At 35.9% G+C, this 25,954-nt stretch overlaps 1 protein-coding gene across 3 annotated transcripts in view; it reads left to right on the top strand.

Annotated features, from left to right (window-relative positions):
* Positions 1-25,954, top strand: part of fhit (fragile histidine triad diadenosine triphosphatase) — a 291,998-nt gene that overhangs the window by 251,817 nt on the left and 14,227 nt on the right. The window contains exon 7 of one of the 3 annotated variants that reach the window (XM_042733679.1): positions 7,626-7,679. The exons of the other annotated variants lie outside the window; for them this stretch is intronic. Within the exon in view, the coding sequence (XP_042589613.1) occupies positions 7,626-7,664 (39 nt within the window). The 3' untranslated portion in view covers positions 7,665-7,679. Of the gene's footprint in view, positions 1-7,625; positions 7,680-25,954 lie in introns of those variants that run through there. 3 annotated transcript variants of the gene reach the window in all.

Below are 25,954 nucleotides of genomic sequence, written 5' to 3'. Positions count from 1 at the left end.
ATAAAGTCGTTATTTTTGTTTTTTTTCTTCACTTATAAAAAGTGTTCCCGTCACTTCATATAACACAGATTGCACGTCTGATGGCAGATGAAGTATTCTGACAACGACTTTCATACCTTTTATGGACCTTGACACTGTTATTTACTTGGCAGTCTATGGGACAGTCTCAAGCCTACCGGTTTTCATCCAAAATATCTTAAATTGTGTTCCGAAGACGAACTGAGCTGTTACGGGTTTGGGATGACATGGGGGTAAGTGATTAATGACAAAATTTTCATTTTGGGGTGGAGAATCCCTTTAAACGTGCCAAGACAGATCCCTTACCCTGTTCAGCACTGAACTGGCAAGCAACTCCAGCTGTAGTGTTGAACTGATTCCCCATTGAGAGTCTCTGCATTATCCTGTTTTCTCATGCAATTATCTTAAGTGGACGAGCAACCTTTTTGGGGGACTGAATGAATTAAAGTTATTGTAAACCTGCAATATTCGAGAAAAAAAACAACAGAAATTAAAAAACCCTCTTTAACTGAACAAAACCCTCATCCATTTTTCCTTCATCTGGACCACCTCCTGTTGCAGGGTTTCAGGCACCCTGAGAGAGGCCTACCATCTTGCAGTCTCAGTGAAAATTGGATGAATGCTGTTGCCAGTTTAATAGGGTTTGTCACAGAATTAAGGGAATTAGCACCAGGTGCCAGATTAACACCAAAAACTAGGAGGTTATCTGTAAGTGTTCTTTTGCAAATATCTCAGTTAAGTTTATTATACAGTGCTTCAAATGAAGGCCAAATGGATGACCCTTTCAGTCACTGCAAGAGAAGCATTCCACATGTGTGATTTCTCGAATATTGCAGGTTTACAGTAATATTTATTAATTCATGTCCCCCAAAAAGGTTGGTCGTCTACTTAAGACAAATGCACGAGAAAACAGGATAATGCAGAAACTTTCAATGGGATATCGGTTCAACACTGCACCTGGAATTGCTTGCCAGTACAATACAATTTATTCATGAAATATACTTAAAAATGCTCTTTTACTCCTGTTAGGATAGCTTCAAATAGGACTGAGCAGTGACCTTGAAATTTAGGAAATTAAAGGTTGTTCTGTAATTTTGATCTCTGCTGTATATATTTGGGTGAAATAATCCTTTCCTAATTCAAGATTCAAGTTTGACCAAAAACTGTCATTGCACCATAAGCATTATATGGGATGTGGGAACTGGAATGTTTCCAAGAAACAGGACTTTATTTGTTTGCTGCCTCTCATTTCTCATCCCTAATGTATTAAATGGCCATTTGCTAAATGGTGTGTTGAAAGATGCCACCATGCTCATGAAAAAAAAAAAAAAAACTACTATAGAGGTTCCTGGTTTCATGGAAGGTTTTCTAATCTCACCAACTCCATCCTCTCCGTAAAGGTCAGTGGTTTTCAGAAATAAGTGTTGTGACCTTTTTTAATCATGAGAAGAAAAGCAAAACCGTTGCACTTCAACAGTTGTAAATTTGAAAGAGGACCATGAGTTTAGCCCTTGAATTTGTAACTTTCATTCGTTTTACGGTTCCTAAAGAGCCATGTTTCATGAAATGCTATATATATATATATATATATATATATATATATATATATATATATATATATATATATATATATATATATATATATTAATCAAGGTGTGCTTTGCAATGTTATTTGTAGTTAACTGTTTCTCATAATATTAAATACAGTTTCAAATCTAAAATCTAATCTGATAGTTTAGCATTCAGTCATATTCACAACTTAATATTGTGGCTGCACTATAACGGCTGAATAGAAAGCTGTTATAGATCTATACACTAAAAAGAGCCCGCTGCGTCTAATTTTTTTTTTTTTTTTTTTACGTTTAATGGCTTTGCTGTCAAGAGCAGAGCCACACATCTCGGGAACAGAACAAGCACTCTCCATGGGGCTACTTAACGAGGAGATATTAATACGACAGGGTGAGGATTATAATCACACGCCTGCCAATCTATCGGTGGAGGAACGTTAAATATGGTGGGTTGAGAGGACAGTTAGATTCTGCCCAGGCATCTAACTCTAGAAATCTAAATTAAATCTTCATTATTTTATTTATCAGACTATAGAGGGGGACATGGGGAATCTGATTATGAAAAATTAGATGAACAGAGACCTGCCACTTAGACCAAAATCTGAAATGTGGTGTTATGCCCACTAGTGGCAACAAATGGAATTGCAAAAATGACAGGTTTCCGAACAGGTTGCCCAAATGTTTATTTGGCAAACAGCCAGTTCTGTGTCAAAGGAAATGTAAATAAGGTTTATATTGATTTCATATTGTTGTAAAGATACCTTGACATTCATTCAGACTAAGAAAACATTTCACAGAGCTGATCTTTGAATAGTTATTGGGGGGATGACTAAATAATCAATGTTGCATAATAATAATAATAATAATAATAATTTTATTATGGTTTTTTTTTTTTTTTTAACATAATTTCTGCCTTTGTATAGAAAGTGTGCTATCATATTAGGGGGTCCTTGGCATAAAAAATGTGCAAATTTCTCATTTTAGCACATATTGGTTCATGTGGTATCACTATTTTTAGTCAAAATGTTCAGTTCAAGGTATCAGTCATTAAGTCTTCCTATATCAGTTTCAAACCGCTTTCTGCTCAGAATACACCACTGAACAAGTCTCACTTATTTATATCTCTGAATGTCTTTTATCTAGCTGATTTTCCCCTTCATTTCATTATCTACACAATCAATACATCATCAGCAGACTTCTCTCAATTTCGGGAAGATTATCATTTTGTAGGCTGAGCCGCTTAGAGACTTTGAAATCAAGTATCTCATACTTTCTCTCTTTTGTACCCTCAATCCTTTTTTTCTACCCTGATGTCGTTTGATAGCTTTGTTCATTAGATCGTTATCGATGGCTGCTTCTTGCAAAGTATGGAGGAACAGTGAGCTAGCGATCATATTTGGCGTAGCGGTTGGGGGCGGGGGCGGCTCGGTTGTTATTTGGGGCGTGATTTATCGTCGGGCCCTCCTTCCTCCGCTCCAGAGTTTCGGTGGAAAAACAAAGACGGGGGAGAGGGCAACGTAATGAGAAATATCAATGCATTCTCATGTTCCTGCTCTCCCTGACAGCACGCAATCCATCTCTCTGACACTCACCTAGTTAACATTTTTATCAGAGGGCCAGGACTCGTCATTTTTTACCCCTTCCTCTAGACGAGAGTATAAGTCTTCTCTAATAGTTTAGATAAAGATGAAGAATCAGAAACATAGCTGCACTGCTCCTCGTGAGAATGATAAACAACGGAGCCAGCAGTCGCTTTCATATTTTTACCCCTTATAGCTCTTGTACCTCTGAACATAACAGGGTGTAGACAGATCACTGTACCGTCCTTAAGCTTTGTGTTACGGAGCAGTACCTGTGTTTGTGAGGGACCCTGGCATTCAGTGGGTACGTCTCCCTCAGGGAAACGAAAGGAAATGCCAAAATTGTATTTATTTTCTCTCCTCTCCTCTCCTCTCCTCTCCTCTCCTCTCCTCTCCTCTCCTCTCCTCTCCTCTCCTCTCCTCTCCTCTCCTCTCCTCTCCTCTCGCAATGGCAAAATTATTTTTATCAGTATCTGGATTTGAATGAACCCAAATATGGATGGGACTTAATCTAGAAGGTTGTTCAAACTATATGGAAAGCCCGTTTTAAATGTGATTGTTAACTTAATTGTTAACAAATAGCAAATATGCATTATATAATGAATGAATTAATTTATTTTTAAATGTATGTAAATATATTTTGATTAAACCTATAATGCTGAGTTTTGAATATAATGACTTTTGTTTGTTTGTTTGTTTGTTTAAAAATGTATATTTATTTATGTATAAATTAATTTATATTTATTCATTTATATATATATATATATATATATATATATATATATATATATATATATATATATTATTATATATTATTATATATATATTATTATTATTATTATTATTATTATAGATATAGATGTGTGGTGCAACCATCAAGTAAATTGCAATATACAAAAGTAAAATACAAGTAATGTATTTTCCTTATACCTTGAATATGTGAATGTGTGCAAGTCTCTTAATTATTATTTTCAAAAAGGTGTTACAAATTTTTATATTTGTCAGGAATTATTAATTCACAAATATTTTTAGGGAGTCACCCAACATGACACTTGAATTGCCCTTTTTTTTTGGTTGCACCACCCCTGACATTTTTGATTGTATGTTCCCCAAACTTTAATTTAGAAACTGAAAACATGCACAAAAGAACAAAGAAATTGTATTCAAGTCACTGTGCAAATGTTAGATTTGCTTTGAAATAAGAACAACAACAACAACATCATGTGGTGTAACCATCACATAAAAAAAATAGTATATAAAAGTAATATACTTTCCTTAAACACATCTTTATTTACATTTACATTTTACATTTAATCATTTAGCAGATGCTTTTATCCAAAGCGACTTACAAATGAGAAGAGTAGAAACAATCAGATCAACGAAAGAACAACAACGGTATATAAGTGCTATGACAAGTCTCAGTTGTCATAGCACTCATGTGAACAGTCATGTTCATTATTAATCAAACAAACAATAAAATAAATAAATTTGTCAAGATAAAATCTAACGTTTACAAATATCATGAATTCTCAATTCATACATGCCATTACATTTTTGATTTTGAGTCACACCACATGACGTTTTACAACCTGAATTAATGTAGAAAAAGTGCAAATTGTGTGATATATTAAGAAACCTTAAAAACAGAATGGGTTTAGGAAATCACCCCCCCCAAGTAGCTACCGGTATATATATATACCGGTAGCTACTTGTTGTGATAATTGGTAATGTACTAAAATATATGTACTTTCTTGTGGGTTGTATTTGTAAGAGTCAGACAAGGATGCTGAAGTTATTTTAGAAAAATGTAATAATCCCTTACATATAAGTAAAGGAAATAAGAAAAAGAAAAATTATATTCAGAGGAAGCAATTCAGAGACTGAATTTCTTCTGTGTAGCAAACAGGCATTTATAATGCAGGATGAGTTTTATTCATAAGTAATCACACAGATGGCGGCAGCCTTGTTTCCTTAGCTCTGTCTTTCCCAGTGCCAGGTGTTGATCTAAGAGAATAGAGAACGGTGTCTGGCAGAACAGAGGATATTAGTAACAAATATCTGTCTGTCAAGTTTGACTTCCCTCTTGGTCGCTACACTGCAAACTTTCCTTTTAAAACCTCCCACTTTGGAAAATGACCTCTTTGGTATTTGCGCTGTCTGCTGCGGTCCTTCCCAGATAAATGAAACAAAGATACAGTCAATATCCATAATGGTTTAACTGCTGTAACATTTGACCTTTTGTGTTTTTTGCACCCTTTCCTACGAAAGGAAGAAACAAACAAAACAAACCATTCTGAAAACTGCTTCTGACCGAGTATCTGTCATTTTGAAGAGTCGAGCGTCAGAGCAAAGTTCTATATATTGATTTTAGCATTTGCGTTTTTTCTTTACAGCTCTCTGACTTTGCCCTTTGTCTCGTGTACTTTCCTCTTACTGTCTTTCTTCTTAAATGTCTTTGAGTCTTCCATCTGTCCCCGTCTGCAGAGAACACAGAGACATTTTGTCTTGTATAAGGGTTTGAGCATGTTTTGATGATGCAGTTAATTATGCTGGAGACTGCGGCATTTATTCTGCTCCTGTGTAAGAGTACTTTTTTTTCTTTCATTAGTTTCATATTGTAAATCAGGACTTAGTGTGGAAAACCAGTTAATTGGCCAATGAAATGTTTTGCATATGCATATTTATGCATGATTGTGTGCGTGTTTGCAGCTTTGCAAGTTAAGTGTGTCTGTGCATTAGTTTGTTCATCATGTGACCCATGCACTCACCACAAGCATGTAACCTACTGTACATAGTAAGTTAACACTGTGTTGATTTTAGCTGATTTGCATATTATTTTGATTATTAATATGCAGTGCTCACATAGGACCATATTAAGCACATAATTATCTATAAATATACCCTGTTACAACAACAACAAAAAAAAAAAACTAGTATCAATTTCCAGGCCAGTTAACTATATGTGACCCGTGCTGGCAAAAATGAGTGGGAATGCGCAAGGGCTAATTTTGAGCTACAGGCAAAAAGTTAAAAATGTCAATTTGAGGTTTTCACAAAAATTAGTTCAGTAAGTCCTCGTCTAGTGATCCCAGTGCTTTAAATAGTAATCAAACATTTAAAAGTATCTTTATTTGTAGGTTTTTTGAGAGGAGTAGGCCTACCTTTTCTCTGCTCGCTTTTTGCGCTGACTGTCATCCAAAGCACTCACATAAAGACGACACCGACAGTGCTCTATCCCGATATACATAGACTATACACAGATGTACAGTAGGCTAAATACATTTAAGTAATACATTTAAGTATTCACACATCTGTTATATCTTAAGTGAACGTTTGCAGAACTGTTGGAGAAAAAAAACAAAAAAACATTGGATGTGTAACATTACATTAGATCTTTGCATTACACTATGTCTTAATATAGGCCGCCTGTTGCATTAATGTTAATTAAACGATAAAAGAAAAGAGGGTATCACTTGCTGCTCTTTATTGAACTGTTCAATTTATTTGTAATGAACACACTAAAGTGATTTTTACATTTTATTATTATTTTTTTCTTGCATCAGTTCTTATTTATAACAACAAAGATAAAATAAAAAAATAGCTATATTGTGATTATTAGTCTAGTAATGATTATTGAGAAAAGAAGTTGGGGGGAAGATGTAATGTTGCTGGTTGATTTTGCTTTGGAACCCTCAGAAAACTTTAAATCAGTTTTTCTTTAAATTAAGTTTGCTAACTCCATTCACTTCAAACAGGTTTAGCTCAGTAATTTTTTTTGTCTGATTCCAACAAATCATACATCATTTTGAAGGTCTTTTAATGGAAAATGCAAAGGTAAAAATAACTCATTTTTGAAAATTTGTTCATTGTGACTATTTTGCCAACACAGGTCACATACGCTAGTCAATGCTGATGAGTCATAGCCATAGAGTGATTCAGTATAGTTCACATAGTTGAGAATTGGTTTCAATTCAGAACCTTTTCAATTTCTACTACACTTTCATTGGTTTTTTGCTCAGTAAAATATCAGTTTAAATCAGTCTAATGAATCATTTACTGACTGTATCAGTTAGAGCAGATCATATTTAAATTAAAAAAAACAAAAAAACATAAAAACAAAAAAAAAAAAAAAATAAAAAAAAAAAGTAAATAATAAACAAAAAGAATAATTTTTTTTTCCTCTATAAAATAAAATATTTTGAGAAATTTGTCTTTGATAGAAAGTTTTAATTAATAGACAGACAGAATAGGCTTAATTTAAAGATTAAGCATTTATCTTTAATAGTAAAACAGAAATAAGAGGCAGTGCATGTTGTTGTACAGTTTATGTAGAAGGTATGGACTATATAAATAACGTTTAAAAAAAATATAGTTTGCCTGCCTCAAGCTACCTTAAGATTTTAGCACAGTCTCTGCGAAGCAGACAGCATATGTTCTGTCTTTATTTGCTGTGAATCAGGTTAGCTGGTGTATGGAGAGTGACAGGCGCCAGCAGTGATGGGCCGAGAGGATGATGGCAGGTAACCTTTCGCAGAAATCATTTTTCATTTTCCTCAGCTGGGTATCCGCTGCCCGCAGATCTGCCTGGGGAGAAGTGCGTGATGCATCCAGCAGCAGACGTCCCCTGTGGTGCCGGCCGCGGAACTGTAATTTGATTCCAGAAAACTCCACGGCCCGAGACACCAACTCGCCTGACTGTTTCTCTTCAAAATCCCTAGTTATTATATTTTTTTCCTTATGATATGAGATGCTTTGACTTTTGGCATGAATGTATAATGAACTGAGCAGGTGGGTTTGTTTACGGAGTCCGGTGGGAACTTCTGTGGTCACGTATGAGCATATCCACCTCTTAATTTCTACAGGGAACTCCTGAAATATATAATTTTTCCATGGATCCTTATGGCCCTTTTTGTGTTTGACAAGTCTATGCAACACTTTTATCCAAAGATATGTATAGCATTTGAAATTGCACTAGTGTGTCCCTACTGGCATGGGAATAGTTTCGGGAATAGAAATCACAGAACATACTAGAATTGTCAAAAATATGCTATGTAGCATTTAGGTAGATCTGTAACTCAACGCTGTTCTAAAAATCTATACTCATGTGGCTCAATTATACAGAGAGCATGCAAATGAGGCCTGGTGCCCCTCTTGAAATCAAATAATTCAAGTACGGGTAGGAGGCGCTGGCTATATTTAAACAGGAAACTGATTTAAGAGCCTCTTGCAATATGTGTATATGTTTTTTGAGCCTATAGAACAGTTGCAGTAGTTCCTGTCCTCAAATCTGGTCGCACAACTTTCCAAGAGTGCTGATGTAACAGTTAAACAGCACTTGGAGATTTTACTTTTTGTGTCACTCAGCTGGCCTGCATTGCAGTGTTCCAGACAGACTGTCAGTCTGTGAATTAGTGGTGGATATTTTAATGTGTATTTTGTGCAGTTTAAATGGTTACACCAGTAGGTGGCAACAAGTCCCAAATTGCACACTTTATGCTCTTATGGACTTGTGACTTAGAGTGGCCTCTGTGTGCAGGGCCGTGCCAAGAAACAGGGGGTGGATCAACTTACCCACAGGCTCAACTTATCCCACTCTCCCCTACTTCTATTGAAGATGAGGCAGAAGCAGGTTCAGAGAGTGAGGGAGAGCCCACTTTTATCAAAACATCTACAATAAAGTCTGGAATTATTACAGGGTGTGCTGTCTTCTCTTTTAATTGTATATTTGTAACCGCTGGATAATTTGTATTAACAAGTACCCACCCCCCTAGTGCTCCTCTTTTGGTTTGGGCCACTGCCCCTCAAAATGTCTGTGCACGGCCCTGTCTGTGTGCACATGTGTGATAAGTCCACGAGACTGTAGGGTGTGGCATATATTATTATAACTTTCAGATGGGTCCTCACTAGCGGCTGCTATGCACCCTCAATGCACACTTCTGCTGAGCCTCAATGAAGCAAGCTTCACATCAGACTTCTACACGACAGTCAAAGTGGCATTACGTCGTGAAAGGGTGGACTCGGAGGAAGACCACAGCGTTTAAGGTGTGATTTGGCACAGGGCCTGACTGTCTTCTTGAGTGAATCATTGAAATGTTTCATTCAGTGAAGCTGATTCATTTAAGAATGGATGCTTCTAATATGCGAATATCCCTACTATGAAAAACAGTATGTGAAAATAGTATGTCCAAATACATAAAACAGCCAATGAAAAACCTACTACTTCAGCAAGATTCCTCGAGCAACACTTTACTATCTCAGCATGGTTACTGTGAATGGCAGTGAAGCAATGCAAATAACGGCATATGTTACATGCAAAGCACTTTTTTTTTTTTATCGTTGTAAGGTTCATTATTATCAGTTGTAATACCTGCTATGACCGTATGCAAATTGCGACATACAAACTCTCTTTATAAGAAAGTCATTTTATTATTCACTCAACCTATTATTTAAAAATAATATAATAAAATGTTCGCTCACTCAGGAACACAACTTTGAGTGAATATTAGAATCATTCTCTCAAACAATTTGTTCAAAAACACTGATTCCACCAAGAACAAAGTACTGAGTTATTTTACATTTTCATTGGCAGATAAAGAACAGACCTTGAATCTTATTGTATGACTTGATGAAGAGATTTGGATATAATTTATTCTCTCACCTATTTTACTCCACCACCTTTTAATCCCAAAAGCTACTACTTAAGATTAATTGCACTATGAGGACCTTACCCACACAGTAATTGCCTGTTAAATTCATGAATATGTTAATGTGTAAATTCGGCATATGCAGAAGGAGAGAAATTGTATAGGTCCAGTTTTAAAGAGTGTTGAAGCTGATTCTGATTTATTTAAATGAGGCGGAGAAAGCTTACAAAAATGAGCAGCATTATCCTCCTCCACAGAAACACCTGCAGTGGACAGGAGGAGGTATTCTAATCACCTGACTTTTGACATCCCTTCTGCCAAGCGCAGCACTTCTCCGACTCGGCTTTGTTCTGGAATGATGGCTCCAGCTCAGAGGCATTTATAAACCTGTGGGTCACTTGTGTTAGTGCGCGGCAAGGGCTTTGAAGATGTGAGACAGCATCCTAAAGAAACTCTAGCAGAGTGTTATTATCAATGAGCAATATTGATTTTTTTTTTTTTTTTTTTTTTTTTTTACAAATAAGGGAATAATGAATCTCTTCTCCTGGACTGTTAGACGTATTACTCCCATACTAATTTTCCTCCTGAAATGGTGTAATTAAAGGCGATTAAGTGTTTAAACCTGCGTGACAGGAGAGCCGAAGGTATGGCTGCTTAAGGAGAGTTTTAAGTGCTATGCGCAGAGAGGCATGAAGGTGCCGCAGCCGTTATCAGATCCGCAGCCTAATCGCACCGCTCATATGTAGCCAACCTGCAATTAGGGCTTCATAATGGGGAAGGTGTTATCTCTGCCAAAAGTGCTTCATTTTAGGGCACATTTAGATTAAAGTTTTGCAAAGAATAGAGGAGATTTCATCCAATCATTCTAGCAGACTGCCTATTGTGCTGGTTAATTATTGTGGAGGTACCATGGTACACTGATGGTATCAGATAGTAATACTGTAGTACTTTGACATGTGGGTAACTGTCAGGAAACTGTTATGTGTGTCTTACTAAGTACTGCAAATGTAATTAACTAATGCAGTTAGTATGCAGTGCAAATTAACTGCTAAAAAAGATTTATTTTTAAATATGTGTGTTTAATCTGTATCTAAGTCAATATTCATATCCCCATTTCATTGTCTTTAAATATTTTAATTGGTTACTTAGCAAAACACAATATGTTAATTCCTAAATGTTGCTTTTATTGAAATCACAAAAATGTGTATACTCAAAAATATAGCTTTCATAATGAGTATTTTATTGTTGTTTACACCGTCAAGCTCAATAGTTCAACTTAGTTATGGGGAAGAAAAAAAGTTTTTTTTTTTTTTAATACTATTAATATTGATGCTGGTGTATGCACCAGACAAAAATAATGCAGCTAGCTAAGAGAACATATCGGTAGTAAATATATATTTTAAAGAGAAATGGCTTTGGTTATTAATGTTGCTCTCAGTTATCATGTGTGATTTATTACAAATCATGCTGAAACTGAGTTATACCACCAGATTTACTCTAAAATCTCTTCAAATGATAAATTATATGCTGTATAAAATGTAATGAATTATAAATTCTAAACCTATTGGGATGTGGTTGAAAAAAAAGTATCACTTTTAGAGGTATCAATGATAAAACTTGTACTTTTGGTCCTTTTTGGGCACAAATGATGGTTTGGGGATAAATAGGCCTAGTTTTCGAATTAGTCAGTGAATAACTCATATTAGTTGATCAGAAATCTTATATTGGGAGAGAAGAATACCCCTGTGGTAAAAGAATAAGTGATCATGCTTAATTTTAATATATTTCAAATGATTAAATGCTTAAAGGGTTACTCCATCCCAAAATGAACATTTTGTCATTAATCACTTACCCTCATGTTGTTCCAAAACCGTAAAAGCTTTGTTCGTCTTCAGAACACAATTTAAGATATTTTGGATAAAAACCATGAGGCCTGTGACTGTCCCATAGACTGCCAAATAAATAACAGAATCAAGGTCCATAAAAGGTATGAAAGTTGATGTCAGAATACTCCATCTGCCACCCGACGTGCAATCTGGGTTATATGAAGCGACGGGAACACTTTTTGTAAGCGAAGAAAACAAAAATAACGTCTTTATTCAACAATTCCTTTGTAAACAGTCTCCTCTGTGTCTCTCCATATCACCGTATTCTGCGTATGCTCTTCTGTATCATTCACGGCACAAGGATGCGCTGTTTCTACGTGTATTTAACTTTTATTTGAAAGAAAACAGTGCATCCTTGTGGCGATGGGCAAATGGGTAAAACAAATGGGTAAAGCATGGTTAAAATGTATGATCGTCATGATTTTTACTCATAAATAAATAAAAATGAATGAATGAATCTATCTATCTATCATGATATGTTTTGGAAAATTTTTAATGTACGGTTTGATGTCCAGATGAACAGTCATGAATTAAGACTGATGAAATTAAATGTTATATTTTGATGGGAGCATGGCGAGCACAGAGAACTCATAATGGGTGTCAGCCGGTGTGTCATTCCCCCACTCCTCCTCGCAGAAGCCTCATCCCCACTGAGTGAAATCTCTACCCAGGCCTAACCGTTTCCGACACCTGCCCTGACATGCCTTTAGTGCCAGCATGGTGCCTGTCAGCATCATCCTGCCCACCCTGGCCGCCACCCCAGAGCCAAGCATGTTAATCTGGGCATCGGCCGATGCCAATTAACTCCCCTACCACCCCCTCTGGTTCTGCTTTAGCAGAAATAGCGGCTTCTCTTCCTGCCCAAGGCCAGTCCGGCACAACCCTGGCTGATGATTTCACAGCGGGATGTGGTGCAAAGCTTCACCCTCGCCAAGGGCACCACTGGCCTTTTATTTTGTTCAATCCCTGACTAAAGCTTACTGCTTTGTTCTGGGCATCCATCCCATGTGTGTATTGCTGTTTTGATTAATTTTCAACACCTGACTTTTTTTCCACTTTGTTTGTGTAGTGTAGAGTCTTTCTTTCTTGTTCTGTTTTTATTATGCTGTTTTCAGAGCATCAAAGATGAGCGTCAGTATCATTGATTGACTCCCCAAGCTTTGTTAGATGAATAAAAGAGGTTGTTGTTTTGCAGTGGACAGCTAAGGAAGCTTTTAACTGCCGCTGCAAAAACAAACAACAACAAAAAAGTGACTCTCATAAATATATATATATTTTTTTAAATTCTCAGTAGTATCTGCGAGATATAAACTTGCAGTTGTGGGTTATAAAGTCGCAATTGCTTGTTATTAAGTCATAATTGTGTTATATACTGTAAACTCACAATTGTGAGATATAACTTAACAATTCTAATCTAAATTTAGCAATTCTAATCAAAATCTGACTTAAAGGGGTCATGTAATGCGATTTCAATTTTTCCTTTCTCTTTGGAGTGTTACAAGCTCTTGGTGCATAAAGAAGATCTTTAAAGTTGCAAAGACTAAAATCTAAAGTCACATGTGGTTGCCGTAAGACCAAAAAAGGACACGACTAGAATCTCGTTTATATCACGTCTATAATGGGTTTTATGTTTATGTCTCGTCACTCCGGCCAGACAGGGCATCACAATATGTTAAGAAGCGTAACATTTCTGTCACACGCTTGAGATATTCTGCCAATCACAATTCACTGGATAGCTGGCCAATCAGAGCACACCTCGCTTTTCAGATCGATGAGCTTTATAAAAATCAACGCGTTTCAGAAGGCTGGGCATAGAGGAGAAACAATAATGTACAGTATGTGGAAAATTATGTGTTTTTTGAACCTTAAACCGCACATTACACCAAATACAGAAATGTATGTTCTTTTTGGCAGCATCATATTACCCTTTTAATAGCACACAATTGTGAGTTATAAAGTCAGAATTAACAACAAATAAACTCTTAACAATTTTAAAATGTTTGTTCGTTATGATTAGACTTTATAACTCATCTTTAGACTTTATAGACTTTATAGTTTACATCTCAGAGTTCTGAGAAATAAGGTCAGTATTGGGAGATATAAACTTAGCAATTGTGTGAAAAATAATCAGAATTGTGAGAAAAAGTCACAATTTCGATATCTTGCAGTCCCAGCTTTATTTCTCAAAATTATGAGCTTATATAATAGGATTCTGAGGGGGAAAAAGTCAGAGTTGCAAGATGTGAACACCATTGCGAGAGAAAAAAAAGTACTGAGAGTTTATATTGTGCAATTAGGACTTAATTTTTCTCAATTTGTGAGTTTGACTTTACAACTTGCAATTGCAAGTTTATATTATGCAGTTCTAACTTTCTAACTTGCAATTGTGAGTTTATATCATGCAATTTTGACTTTGCAACTTGCAACTGCAAGTTTATTTCATACAATTCTGACTTTATAACTCGCAATTATCATGCAATTTTGAAGGGGGGAAAAGTCAGAATTGCGAGATGTAAACTCACAATTGAAAGTGAAAAAAACAACATAAAATTGTAAGACAAAAAGTCGAAATTACCGTTTTGTTAAATAAAAAAAAAAAAAAAAAAAAAAAAAAATCTAAATGGGCTTCCTTTCAAGGCAGCATTGCAGGCTACTGCATTTTTATTTCTTCACAAGTCTGGCCACAATAATCAGCTACGACAGAGGTTTCAGTGCTTCAGTGGAGAGGGTGTCATGCTTGCCACATATGAATGAAAATGAAGCTTAAAATATACTTTTCAGCAGCTAAAAAACCCAAACAAAAAAATAAAAATAAAATGACTCCCTGTGCTGTGACAGACATTTTGAATTGATTGGTGTGAAAACTGGCTGACAATGTGAAGAGAAGCGAGGACGCCGAACTCTCAGCTAGTGTGTCTCTCTGGCAGGTGTATTGAACAGGTGATAGTGCCACAAACCAGCTCAATCCCTTCATCAATACAGTCCCATGAATTAGCATGCTAATTAGCTGCTATCAGATTGCATGTCGCTATCACCAGCTGACAGAATAAATTAGCTACTAAAGAATGTAATTTAAAGTTGGAGACTGTGAAGATGAAGGTATGGTGTTGTGAGGGAAGGGATGTTTAGGGCAAGAGGATCACAAGGAGAGGCTAATCAAATTTGACGAGTAAACAGGCTTTTAATGCTAGTTGCTAAAAGTAGTATCGCTATTAGTCGTCAGCAGCTCATATGTTTTCATCAAAATGTAGCTTTCACAGTTTTCTATTCAGCAGGTAGCAGTGTAGTGTGACGAAACGTGAATCTGTTTAACTATTTATTTACATTTCTGTTATGTGCTTTCATAAAGAAATACTGTAAACATGGATGAGAGTGTCTGACTGCTTGACAGGGCATTTCTATTCACATGTGTGAATAGAACAATTGTGTTGTACTGCTGTGTTTCTGTAGACTCTGTGTGTATGAAATGGCAAAACTGACCTTAGCCCTCTGCCAGCCTCAACCTATAATAATGTAAGAGTTTGGGGAAGTGTTCACACTTACCTGTTTGGAACCTATTATTTTTGCAGTTCCATTTGGTGCTGTTAGTTGAACAAAAACACTACACAGCAGCTGTGATGCAGGTTTAACCAATCTGAATGACCAACACATTTACATTCTGTGCGCATTTTGCTGTTTCTGTAGTTCCTGGTTTGTTAGATTGATAGCTAAGCTGATGAATGGATGAGAATATATGTTTTAGAGCCACTGTAACTCCTCACATAAAACCTTGAGATGGGACTATGCACAATGCCAAAGCCTTCATCCCAAGTGGAGATCCAGCAGAGATCCTGCAGCTCAGAGAGAGGCTGAGGTTGGAGGAACGTGATTCACAACCTCCCTTAAGGTTTCCTTGATACACTTCAATCTTTTAAAAAAAAAAAAAAAAAAAAAAAAAAAACATTGAGTGGCAGATAGCATATGGATTTCTGCGCTAGACATTTTATTTTTTGGTGGGTGGGTTATTATTAGTATAGAGCAGTGGTTCTCAACCAGTTTGTACCTGAAATACATTGGTTATTAAATAAATAAATAAATAAATAAATCAATCCCATGGAGATAACATTTTATGATTTAGATGACAAATCCAGCTCCAGAGAGTGGACACCCTGATTTAGTATAAATAAATAAATAAATAAATAAACAAACAAACAAACACTAGTCAGATAACTTTGTGGGGGTTGTTACAAATGCAAGTAATTTCTAATAATAATAATAATAATAATAATTTGTTAGTTTGTTTTTATTTGTTGGTTGGTTGGATTTTATTTTTTTTTCTAATTCTAATTAGTAGTAGTGTTCCAATGGTTTTGCATAACAGGAGTAATCTGTATACTGTGTAGAATATATTTTTTTTTTACAGTTAAGCTTTAAATGCTCATTACTGCAAGTTAACTCACTTCTGTATTTGAATGACAGTTCTGTTTGTGTGGACATTGTTCTGCAGATTGAAGATCAATGTCTGTTCGGTACGTTCATTTTGAAAAGTGACACGCATACAAAGAGCAAGGTCACAACAAATCCTTGAATGGAGATGGAGAGAGACAGAATAAATGAAGTGGATGTAATCCAAATAGCCTGCAGTATGTGATTGTGACTAGAAAATCAATGACACTTAATAAGTAAACAACATCCCTTAAATGTAGTCATTGCCATTCAGACAGCTCAGATTTGAGCCAAAGCCTGCTCTCATGCTATCACAGACGTTGGATTTCTTTTTATGTTGAAAACAGTTTTGCATGATTTATGCTGTGCGCGAACCTTGCTGCCCAGCCAGTCAATGACTTAATGGCCCACTTAGCAAGTATGATACTTGCTAAGGAAAAAGCATAAATACAAAAAAAACGAATAATAATAATAATAATAATAATAATAATAATAATAATAATAATAATAATAATAATAATAATAATAATAGTAGTAGTAGTAGTAGCAGTAGTAGTACTTTAATACAATAATAATAACAATAATAATAATAATAGCATATATGTCAGTTACATCAGAGTCATGTCAGAGAATACTAAAACTAAAACCATAAAAGCATTATTGTTACTCAAGCTAAAATAAACATTGGTTGCATAAAATACAATGCAATGCAATGCATTGCCATACAATACAATATAAAACACACATTAAAGCTGGTTTCCATAAAATATTTCTAATTTTCAAGTTTAACTCGATGTACTAAAATTAAAACTACAAGTAAAACAGAAATACAAGTAAATTAAAGAATAGAGAACAGCTATCTAAAACTTACTAACTTAATAAATAAAATAAATAAATTACACAATACAGAACAAAGCTAATTTACGAAAACTTAAACAAAAATAAAAATAATAAAACATAAGCTAATACTGTACATAAAATATATACTATTATCTCAATTATACTAAAATAAAGAAAATTATTTATTTATTTATTGCTAAAACACATTATTTACATGAAATGCTTGCATATCAGGGGGCATTATTAAATACATGATGTTTTTTTATTAACAGTTAAAATTACAGTGCTCTTTAACTGATTATGATCTCTGGATACTGGGAAACTTTCAGATCCATGTTGTAGTTTGTCATATCTTGGCAAACAAACATTTCCCCGCTTTGTACCTCGCAATAAGTCAAAAAGTATAAAAACAGACCTTTTTTTTTTATGCCTCTCTGAACTTAAACAACAGAATATGAGTGTATTATTCATGTTCTGCTCAGCGCAGAGGGCAAAGATTGAATGAGGAATATTAAAACCACCCCCAGAGAGAAATGAGCTACAAAAACACAAATGGACAAACAAAAACAAAAACAAACAAACACCCACACCAGAAACACACACACACACACACACACACACACACACACACACACACACACACACACACACACACACACACACACACACACACACACACACAGACACACATTTGAGAAGCCTTCTGGGACAATTATTCACAATTAACAGTCACGCCAGAGCCCAGAGAGGTTGGTATTTGATTTTTACTGTCTTTTTGGACTGTTTCAAGTCTGAGTGGATGATCTACAGCTCTCCAGACCTTCATTAATCAGATATTGATTCATTAATTGTGCCTATTAACTGGAAGTCATTCAGAATTACTAGAAGCATATCAGCACTGAGGGAGTCTCCTGAAAGTGGCAGCTATTACCATGATAAAATAGGTTTGTTGAGAGTGTGTTCTGTTGTTTTGAAGATATTATGTGTAAAACAAATAAATCAATGTTCGCCAGGTAGAGGTTTTGCTTATAATTCTGCTGCTGGTTTTAGTTTAAACAACAATAGGCCTTTTTTATGAGCAAAATGAGTAAAACTAATTTAAGAGTAAATCATTCTTAAATCAATTTCTACCTACACTGTGCCACTAAATTGCACATTATGATTTATGAAAGTATGGCTTCATGTACACAGAAATTTTGTTTTGTTCCTGCTCCATGAATAATATACTATAAGGGATTAAATGACTGATACAAATTTTTGTATTTATGGAAAATATCTTATTTTCTTCTAAGTAAGATTTATTTATTTGTTTGTTTGTTACAATTTAATGATCATGGAATGATTGATCTTATATATATATATATATATATATATATATATAGAGAGAGAGAGAGAGAGAGAGAGAGAGAGAGAGAGAGAATTATATTTTTCTTTAAAGTTAGTCAATCAAGGACATTGTAAAATCAGAGTTCATCATAAACATAAGTCCCTTCTGTACAAGTTTCTGTGTTGTTTTATCTTCTTACCTCTTTTAAAGTGTGTCATTAATCACTTTTTTTTTTATTATTCATCTGTCTCTTTGTGTTTTGATGAATGTTTTTCCCAGGATGAAAGCTTTATTTGTTTTTTATTTTAAATTATTTTTTTAATATCTTTTTTCTTTTCTTTTTTTTTTTTTTTTTTCATTTGTATTTCCTGAAACTAGTGTGCTCAACAGTTACTCACAGTTAATGATCAAAACAGAATAACTTCAAAAGCATTCGATTGTTACCAAAAATCCTTGCACTTTTTAGAGAAGAAATTTGGGACAAGCTCTGTCTCTTTTCAAACTGCGCACACTTTTCAGTGCAGTAAATTTGTGCATGAAATCCAATTCTAGCAATGAAAAGTTGTTATAACAACTTAATTACTCAGACAGCAGTGTTCAGACCCTATTGCGTGTGAATGCGGTGTAGGCAGATTTCCTCATGATGTTTAATTTAGAAATGTCAGTCCCCTTCATATTCATGAGCTGTAGCCAGTGAGAGCTGTGCAGGTACCGTCTGGTTTATTGCGAGCGCTGCCACATGACCTTTCTGACTCCATCACTCGACACAGTGTTACATGTTTACCATTGCAAGGCATGATGGGAATTCTGAGTGGGCATCGTGAGTGAAAACTCCTTTATCGTGCATACTTGATTTTTACAACACCATATGGAGGATCTTTATGCAAACACGTCTCCTGAATATCCACAAATACATTTTCGCTATTTATGCTTTGTGTTTCCCCTCATTCTGTTGCCGGTAAATATCAGCTCTCACCACGCTGCATCCGCAGTCCGTAATAATCTATAACACCATGCTTTTTCACTTCCTTTGCATTCCGATACACGTCATGGGAGTCCGATATAATTTGATTTCTCACATGAGTGAGTGCTGAGGGTTTGTTTTCCACGATTCTCTCTCTTATCGACAGATTTTGAGGCTCTTGAGTCTCTATTCCAGTGCTGTGATTAAAGGCCTTCTGTTGCTACTCAAACCCTCCTTAAAGATCTACTCTCCTCTCCTGTAGCATCAATTAAATCCAAAGTGTTTGTGTGTGTGTGTGTGGGAGAGCACTTCTGTCTGTGGATATTCTATGATCCCTTCCCAAGGTTTCTCATCTGTCCGGACATCTGGTGTTTATCCTGAGGCTAAAAACATAACGCCTATTAATAAATGTCACTATAAAAAAAATCTGTTGAACAGGAATCAAAACTAATAGTGCTGCTTAGTTTTCCTCATAATCATCGTAATTCATGCCAATCTTGGGATTTCGCTCGATTAGAGACAAATTCTCGGTAATTCGTTTGTAGCTGGCAAGGGCATGACTGTTTGGATTAGCTCTCGAGAACGATGCGTCTGCCAGTCGGGACTCGTATATGGTCTGTCATTGACAATGCTGGGCCGTCCGATGTCCTTTCATGCCTTTTAAATGCCGCTGAAAAGGTTAATGGAAACATTTTGCTCCCTTACGACCCTCCAGTGATGGTGGCATAAGAGACTTCATCTACATTCCATTCATGTTAAAGATGTTGAGTGGAGAGATTATTCACTTGCTAAATGATGCTCAGTACCTAACTAATAAGTATGATACATGTTAGATTTGGTCATGTATTAGGATTGTGTAAGTGAATTTTTGAATTTGTGTGAAAGTGAGTTTATATTAAATATGAATTGAGGCAAACAGGATTTGACTTTAGTTAAATAAAATGAAAAGAAATTAATTAATTGTCACTAATACAACTTTAATGCAAAGATCAATTTTCAGTGAATTAATTAACAAAATCAAATTTAAAATAAAATGAGTAAATGAAAAGAGTTATTTTATTTAATTTTGATTTGAGAAATATGTCTTATCATTATCACAAAATTGTGTTAGACTAGTTTAAAAAATTCTCTGATGTGTATCTGCAAGTTCCTCTTTCTGTCATTTCCTTGAGAATTCACACTCAGGAAATGTCAGTTTATAACCATTAAATTTTGCCCAATCCTGTCATGCAGGCTCAGGAATTTGGCAGTGTTGAATTGACAGTGAAATTGAAGAGAAGAGACAAATGAAACAGGTTGTCATTAAACTCTTTTTCCCTCCTTCTGTGAGTCTTTGTCCAGTGGAGGTGTTCGGTGCGTTCTGGGAGAAAGGGAAGATGAGAGAAAGGCAGGAGACATGTTGTCATGCTGAGTAATTAGTCTCCGTTGGGCAAGAAAGCGTCTGGATGTTGTGACACACACCAGATTGTCCTCTAGTCCACCGAGATACCCTGTCATCAGCCTGTGGGCCTGTCCAGGGATGATACACACACACACACACACACACACACACACACACACACACACACACACACACACACACACACACGTTGTCTTTAAACTTTAGAAGGTTTGGCTGCCATCCAGTGCACAGCACACACACACACACACACACACACACACACACACACACACACACACACTGTATTTGAGGTAAAAATCTTTGATTTACTTCACCCAAAAATGAAAAATCCCTCTGCTCATTCCAAAGCAGTATGCATCCCACCCATACTCAATGATATTTTGCAAGAGGACTGTGTCTTTCGAGCTTCTATAAAGCATTATAGAATCTATAGTATCTCAGAAGAAGTCAATTTAACTCGACTGAATTTGAGGTCATTGCTCATTGGTAATTTTGACCTTCAGTAAGCTGTAAACAAGTGTTTCCCATGCAATGGTGTAACTTATACTAAACTGCCATAATATCAGTGTAATCCTATGAATAATTGTGCTCCTACTAAACATAAGTTTACTTCCATTTGCGTATAGACACTGAAACATACCATATTGATGCATGGACAAAATCTAAAACGTAAAGTATTTACTTTTGAACAACTCTACAGACTTACAAATGAATCCTTATTGAAATCATGGCACTAGCATTTTGCTTATGTTGTATTCAGTTGTCATATCCATGCCTTTGTTTTCAATTGCATTTATTAAACATAGTTTACTCATTTACATAATATGAAATACCACTTTGCTCTGTTCTAATGTTCTAAACTAATTTTAAATGATTTGTTGTTAAGACTACATTGTAAAACCTTAAATTCTATAACATTTCTGTAATTGTGTAAGCAGTACTTTAATCAGGTAATTATTATTTGTTTGCCATGGGACACAAAAGGTGCTTTCTCAGTCATGCTGTGACTGACAATAGAACCATAAAATACACTGCAACATACAATCACAAGCATAATTAATTTGATTTGTGCGATGTAATTCAAATCTTCAGAATCTATAAGATTACTAGTCTTTAAGAATGTCCTCTTGTCTCTTCTATAGTCTGAGAATTGGCTGCAGTTCTTTCACTTTCCATCAGCAGTTTAAAAAAAAAAGAAAAACACTGTCACTTTCTATCCGTCTGCTTTTGATTGTTTTGACAAGGAGGTTTCAGCCCTTTAATTCCAAATGTTCTTTTAATTACCTGCGATCGGCAAACAACCAATGATGCCGATAATGAGATGAGACGTGTTAAGTCTGAAAACCAACAGTCATGGTGAGAAGCAGCCCTGAGGGGCCAAATGAGGTACACTGCTGTCTGTCAGTATAATCCAGTCCCTCTGATAGGTGGCTTTACTGTGAAGGGAAATGGCACTTTGTGACAGTGTTGTGAGAAGGAAATCATTACTGTTACACAAGAAAAGAAGAGAAAATGAGAAAGGGTGAGAGAGCGTCTGAAGGCTAAAGGTTACTCGAGAGAGGAACAAAGCTAATAAAGAATGAGAAATGGGACGGATGAAAAGGAAGGTCAGTTTTCCGATAAAGGTTCAGCCTCGTTGTCTTGTCAGCGCAGAGCCTGTGGATTTCTAATCCAGACGCAGACTAAATCCTAAACCTTGGCTGCACATGTCAAAACTTTAAAAAACACTTTTTATTTCATATTAACAGAACAGCTAGATTCTCACACTTGTAGGAAATAAAAATCAGCATTTGATGCCATATTTGCTAATTTATTGTTTAGGTTTACAAATGAGTAATATATAATATTGACAGCTAGTGGTTGCAATGGGTACTGCAGTCCAGATTCAAAATATTGGAGATAGATGTCTCTCCGTGGATTGCCAGATTGAGCACATGCAACAGGAACAATTGCAAATGACAATGAAAGGCAGCAAGCCTTACACTGTAAGCTGATTATTATTATTTCTCCGTGTTTTGGTCACAGAGCTTCTTAGATGAATGCCGAGGCTTTTTAGGTTGGGTTGAATCTGCAATCTCTTACCCGGTTTGTTTGCCGGCTTCCATGGCTGTTGTACTCTGTGTTTTTTACCACCTGGCAACCTGGGGTGATGAAATCCTATTGGGTAAACTGGCAGTGGGGGGAATCAAACACAGGCCGAAACAAAAACAAACATTCTGACACGGTACACAAATTTCAAAGCAGGGAAACTGACTGTAGCATTGTTTTTCAGAGAAACAAGTATGTTAACTTAGCATGTTTCCTAAACATCTGCAAACATATTATGGCATGTTTATGCTTTAGCACAGTTGAAAAATGATATACAGCACCTTTAAGTGTTCAGAGTGGTTGCTAGGGTGTTACTAGGCGATTGATGTTTTGAGTCAACATCTTTCATAGCATTTTGCAATCAGTTGCTAAGGTGTTGTGAGTTTGTGAGTAATTTTGAGGAGATATTTTTTTTTTTTTTTATGGTCTTCAGCCTGGTCATAACCTGATTGGCTGGTCTTAGCTGGTTTAGGCTGGTCTCCCAGTTTGGCCAAGCTGGTGTTCAGCTAGTTTTAGCTGGCTGGTCAGCTGGTCTCCCAGCCTGACCAGTTAAGACCAACTTGCCCAGCTAAAGAAGTCACCAAAACACATCTAAAACCAGCTATGATCAGCCTGGAAGACCAGCTAAAACCAACCAACCAACTTAGGCTTTTGTTTTCCCCAGAAGTGGTTGCTGGGATGTTATGAATGGTTGCTAGGGTGTTGCTGGCTGGCCCAAATTAAGCAAGCCCAAGCCTCTATGATATTCTCTCTTGGTATAACCAATTTCCTTAAATATAAGCATATTGTATCTCTGTTTTCCACCTCTTTTGCAGTCTAGTTGCTTAGTAATAGCATGTGCAACACAGCAGACCTTAGTATGAGCATAGTGATGATTGCATTAGCAAGCAGCAGTAATTAATTAGTTCCCAGTTCCAATCCCAAGAGATCCTAAAATGGGTTGAGAACAACGTAATTACAATATGCAGCAGTTTTCTCCAGACCCAAAGTAAATTATTACTCTCTAAAACAAGGGTGACTGGAGACGTACAGAACAGCCCTCCAACTCAGTGCATTGATTTGCATGTGTGAGAATGTAATTAATCTTGATGGGGCCTTAAGGCTCTGCTCGCCTCAATTCAGGTCAATTACTGCTCTGACACACAAGTATTGACTGCGGCACACACTTGAATAAAGTCACACTCATGAAGCAGAGATAGATCTTTACACAGCACCGTGCCGAAATCACTTTGTGTGCATGTTTGGCCCTGAATAATCATATTATTATATTATCGGCCCCCGCATGACGGAGTTTCTTTCAACTCCCATTTTGCAGTTGCAAGGATATCACAGTGACACCGTGGGGCCGGCGAAATGCTTACATAACTGAAATGGTGATAATAGTCATCTGTTACTCTGTGTCAAAGGGGCCACGCCAGTTCAATTATTCATCTGGTAAGGCAGGACGTTTTTAATCATCCAGATTCTCTTCCTTTCATCAAAAAGGAGAATCCCGAAATGGATATGAATTAGTAACAAAGATTTTTGAGATTCTGTTTGATGGACATTAATTAAGATTAAAAGTTCCACATATGTTCCTCTCCTGTAATCACATGACTTTCTTATAATGTTGGCTGGTATTTGAATCATCTTGTTTTTTTTTAGACTACTGTGCGTTGTTATTGTTTGATAGGTCATATTAGAATAGGATTTTTCATCAAACAGTCATCTCAATTTTTCAGGCTCCCAGAGATAAGCTATCATAAATTCTCTTTTGTCAGAGATTATTGTCTGCAGCACTGTCATCATTATTCAGTGTTTACCTTGGAATAACGAAGAAGGAGAAATAATGAGAGAATAAAGGAGTGAGGAAAAACAACTGTAGTGAAATGTTAATGATGCGTCCTTGGGTGTGTTTGTTTTTTGTTGCCGGTGATGAGCTCTTTAGAGCCTGTTACATTCCCTCAGAACAGAGACTTCCACATACGTGACTCGTGTGTAAGTGAAAGTGGCACCGTCTGCATTTCAAACCTGCCTCGTCAAAGTTAATCTGCCTCAGACAGAGGCAACCTCTCACAACTACATTAAAAAAGAAAAATGCTCCCACTTTATATCAGGTGGCCTTATATATCATTGTGGATATATATATATATATATATATATATATATATATATATATATATATATATGATGCGTCTAAGTATTGAGGTTTAAGTATTGAGTAATATAGGTTTAAGTATTGAGTAAGTTTGTGTTATGCATATTTGTGCAACACAAATCATACTATATTTTGATGAATTTTCAAGGACAAAGTACAAATTACAACTTGCCATGTTGGACAGCATTTTTCAGCTACATTAGAATACACAATTCACACAATATATTTTATGAACCGCCTGTCATTCGAAGGCTATTTGTGACTTTACATTCAGAAAATGAATTGTCTGATTTCTGAAGGTTACTTTCTTTTAAATTAAACAACATTTAAATGGTAGGCCACTTCTACAATTTATTTTAGAAAATCATTTATTTAAGGAATTGTTTGATTTGAGTTTGAATTGACAGAATTTTTTTTTTTGTGCATTGAAGTGAAAGGCAGTCTGAGTCTCTATTCCATTAGAAGGTGAAACTACACAATAGTAGACACTTTAAGGAATTGTCTGATTCTTGAAGGTTACTTTGTGGCTTTTCAAACTAAAGCAATGAGCAGTGTTGTCTTACTACAGCATTAGAAAACAATTTACCATTGTGGATTTAATGAGTCTTCCAGTTTCTAAGGATTGCTTTGTATGTATTCACAATTGATTGATAGTCGTTCATTCCGTAAAGACCAAGGGAAATGTGACATTATTCAAGAAGTTGTTGTAGCAGCACTGATCTCCGGTTATCTGAGGAACTGTTCAGTTAGTTTTCACCATTGGGATCAGTGCTAAACTCAGGCATGTTCTGTCTGCTTGAGCGGGTCATGATCCTTCAATGTGCTGTGACACAGTGTCAGCAGAGAAGAAAATGGGGTTACACTGGGTTAATCATGTCCAATTTCTCTCATTGTAAGATATCCTTTCTCTGACCTGACTTTGGAGTAGGACTTTGTCTTCCCGATAGATCCAGTTTTAATATGGGGCTGGTCAAATGCTAACACGTTTTTTTTTTTTTTTATTATTTTTTTTTTTTTTGTGAAACATATGCAGAGTGCACTTCAGTGGGTTTTATGACATTTTGTGTGTAATGAG

Source organism: Cyprinus carpio, chromosome B11 (assembly GCF_018340385.1).
Source record: "Cyprinus carpio isolate SPL01 chromosome B11, ASM1834038v1, whole genome shotgun sequence".
NCBI lineage: Eukaryota > Metazoa > Chordata > Actinopteri > Cypriniformes > Cyprinidae > Cyprinus > Cyprinus carpio.
The sequence above is the reverse complement of the archived record's forward strand: the minus strand, read 5'-3'. Positions and strand labels throughout refer to the sequence as shown.